Raw genomic sequence first — 3817 nt, 5'->3', positions numbered from 1 at the left:
CTTGCTGAAGAGGTAATTCAATCGTATGATTCGGCTGTGTTGAAACAAAACAAAACCAAACACATGTCAGAGCAATCAAAAACCGCTGCCAGGAAATGGAAATGGCCGAAAATGTYTTTWACTGAAAACCACATCCTTTCTCTGAAACTTGATAACTCTAATGTTTCATTATATTAGTTTCTTTTTTACATAAAGAGGATTGGAGAACCACCTAAACACCCACACTGGAAATCAAATAGAGTGGACAGAGTATGCACAGTATGTACACTGGGCCAAGAGCCTAAAAAGGCTGTTTTCAGTGTTGGTGATTGTATGAATCACAGMGAATGTGTTTCCAATTCTGTAATTTACCCATAGGAAGATTTTACCAAGTGGTGCAATTACCTTTATTCTTTGGAACAATTTTTCTTCTTTTCTTTTCTGATCTGGATTCATAAATCAGATGAAAGAGCAAACCTGGTGATCAGGTCTATTCGAAGCGAGCAATGAGCAGGTCAGTCTGATGATTTGATCAGAGGYCATTAGGTGAACTGGTCAACAGGTGAAAACGGGTATGAGAAACACAGCTCATTCAAATAGGGACGTATCATGAATCCTTGCAATACATTAAATKTAATGTATGATTTTAGCACTCACAAATWTTTATATTAAGCATATTAAAAGAAGGTGAAAATGTGTGGTTATTARACAAGGGAGTCATAYGGACGTATGAACTGATGAAGGARTGAATTAGGCTTTTTCAAGCTAATTTGTAGAGTAGTTCTGTCYGTGCCTAGAAAGGATTTTGCAACTATGAAAATGCTGAAACAGAACAGGTAAAATGGGCATAGGTTAGATCATTTATTATGTAGGAACAGAAAACACTGAATTCTGCAGCAATCTGTGGGAATCATTAATGAGTGTGTTGTAATGCATTACAATCCTTGCAGAGCGCCGGGCCTCCTGCCCACAGAGCCTTTCACAATGGTGGCTGTGAAGATGCTGAAAGAGGAAGCCTCAGCCGACATGCAGAACGACTTCCAGAGGGAGGCGGCGCTCATGGCCGAATTCGACCATCCAAACATCGTTCGACTCTTGGGTGAGTAGGTCTGTGTGGAAAATGGTGAGATGGGAAGAGCGTGTTCCAAACGGACTGCGGTCACAGCTGGAATTTACATTGGATATCTGTTAAAGCAGCGGGTGTGCTTCGAGTAAAAACACGGCACAAAATACAAAAACAGCRAAACGGAGAAGCAGAAACAGTTGGACAGAGAAGAGAGAAAAAAATGAAGCAAATAAAAGAACAAGTACAAGGTCAGGGAACATGACAAGTTAAACATAAATACTTACATTTCTGTACACACGGCTACTGTGTGTTCAGGAAAACATTTTCTGTTATGAGGACTAGTACCGTTTTCAAATAATTATTTCATTAGAACTGAAAAATGTGGCTAGTAATACCACTTTGTCACAAAAGTGCCAAAACACAGACAGTCYCGTACTTTCTAACTGGCTTAAGAACAGCCTTGAAACCATTATWTACAGGGAAAGTTATTTGATACCAATGCAAATTCAAATTTGAATTTGAATACTAACCAGGCAATAATATCAACCCTATCCCTATTTGATACTGTCTGAAAGATTAGAAACACTTGAAACTGGGTTAGTTTCCAGCGTCCTCTCAGATACAGTGATTCTTTTGAATTAAGTCACTTTTTCCACATCGTTGGTACTTCGGCATAAATGCACTTCAGACAGATGCTTCGTGTTTGCCATGAAGCAGCTCGACAACTGGTGTGCTTTTATTGACCTGTGTAAAGCAAATGGCCTCCATTAAACATTATCTCCACTAATTCAGTCTATCTTATCTAAGGCAAACAGCTCAAATCCAAACATACGTTCAGGAAGACATTTAGAGGCACAGCATGCTCATTTTGGCACTTGCAGAGGATAAACAGAGCCATCGGTCATTGACTGCTCAGAGAAGGTTAGCTCCACGGTTCCTCTGGTTGTGAAATATTTTTTAAAACATTCACTYGCCCCGCACCCYCCATGTCAGAGASCTGCGGTRTCTGATGTGTTCTTTCGCTTCAGCTTTGACTGACTGATTRATGTTCATTAGGTCTCCTGTAGATTAAGCAAGAAATTAGAATCSTGKMTGACTAGATTATTTCCTTAACCTCCAACTACCCTCAAGGCTAATAATACACAGCAACTGTTGTGTAAAAATACGTCTCCATAAGACGAACGACTCAAATTTAGAGAGACGACATATGATGGCATCTCTTKGCTTTGATGCATGAAGGTGTGCAGTTTAAGTTTTATATATTTAGCTATGGAGTGAAGCATTTAAGCTACTGACATTCAACTAAGATTACTACTGTCTACTACYGTCACCCTCCCTAGCATAAAAACTTTGCTTTGCAAAAGTGTTCTTACCTTTGGGGTATTTTTCTTAGAGCAAGACCTAATTATCAAACAATTTTTGGGCGATTTTTTTGTAATTTATTAAAAATAGAAATCACCTTTACATAAGTATGGTTCTTGGTTTTCTACTTTTAATAAATAAAAAAACAACAACTCCAAAACTGCTAAGGGTAAGAATTGATTTAATAACATTTAAAATAAGGCTGCAACACAACAAAAAAAGTGAGACAAGTGAAGTGCTGTGGATACTTTCCATATGCGCTGTAACAACACATGGAAATTGTGGCTTTGCTGACAAAATCAGTAAACCTCGGCATGAGATGTAATCAACTAAATAATGTGTCAGAACAAAGCTGAGATGTAATGGCAAATGTTAAATATAATAGAGGTGATTTTTGGAATCTTTAGTTTATATACAAAAGACTACAGTTCAGATCAAGATGATTTAGTATGTAAATCATTTCCTGAACAGGAAATAATTACGTTTGAGGTCCTTTATATGACCCTGTTTTTGTGTCACAATTTTGACTGGAGTTTTTCACCCTCCTTTTGGCTTCCTGTATAGTTTATAGTTTTAAAGAGTTTGGTTTATGCRAAGCTTTCTTGAAGCGTGTTTACAATATTGGCACTGAACTAAAAGTAGGTCTYYGAAGRACCAATAAAATGTGATTCTTTCGCTTTTCCTGTTATTCTGTTGACTAGATRACTAGATAATGCAGAGAACTTCATCCATCTTTATCCAAGACTCACATACGACATCAAATTTCCAATAATAGCCTAAAATAAAAGCAGAAATACTTTTTACACTCATAATTTCATAAACTCAGACTTTCACTGTGTTGCTCATCTAATCMCAGTTCCTCRRTGGATTCCTGCCCGATATTATTTTATTCTGAAGGACTTTGGAATCTCAACAAGAAATGAAAGTAAACCTCTGTGGGTTAAAACAACATTTGAAAGCATTTCAAATAACTTTGCTACCAGCAGGTCATTGAGCCTTTGATTTCAAAAGCAAAACAGAAACAGAATCAATCATAGATACTCTTGACACAGTTCACTTTAAGGCAACAACCTWCAAAACTTTATTAGTTCATGGAATATCTTAAGCCGACTACAGACCAGAGAAAACAGAACTACAGTTCAAGGCCCTGYTGGGTATTTTCAACCCTCTTTAGGACAAATCTGGTTCAACAGGAAATAAAAGATAAATTGGCATGTTGTCCTTTTAAATACCAAGTTCCAAATACTAAATATAACAAAGTGGGGTTTTTTAGGTTAAAAGTTTATTTTGTTGATATTTGGTTCTGCTATGCTCRTTTTGTGATTGTAAAGATGTCGTTTGTTCTCTCCTCAGGTGTCTGTGCTGTGGGTAAGCCCATGTGTCTGCTGTTTGAATATATGGCCCAAGGGG

General features: G+C 37.4%; 1 protein-coding gene across 1 annotated transcript in view; it reads left to right on the top strand.

The window, feature by feature from the left end:
- musk (muscle, skeletal, receptor tyrosine kinase) overlaps window positions 1-3816 on the top strand; it is a gene marked incomplete at its 3' end in the record, with an annotated part of 22685 nt that extends 18869 nt beyond the window's left edge. Inside the window, exons 11-12 of the mRNA XM_008424716.2 lie at window positions 924-1078; window positions 3761-3816. Of these exons, the coding sequence (XP_008422938.1) occupies window positions 924-1078; window positions 3761-3816 (211 nt within the window). The remainder of the gene's footprint in view (window positions 1-923; window positions 1079-3760) is intronic.
- Between the last annotated feature and the right edge of the window lies 1 nt (window position 3817).

The sequence above is a fragment of the Poecilia reticulata genome, linkage group LG12, assembly GCF_000633615.1.
Source record: "Poecilia reticulata strain Guanapo linkage group LG12, Guppy_female_1.0+MT, whole genome shotgun sequence".
NCBI classification, from domain to species: domain Eukaryota; kingdom Metazoa; phylum Chordata; class Actinopteri; order Cyprinodontiformes; family Poeciliidae; genus Poecilia; species Poecilia reticulata.
Note: the sequence above shows the minus strand (reverse complement) of the source record. Positions and strands in the feature narration are given on the sequence as shown.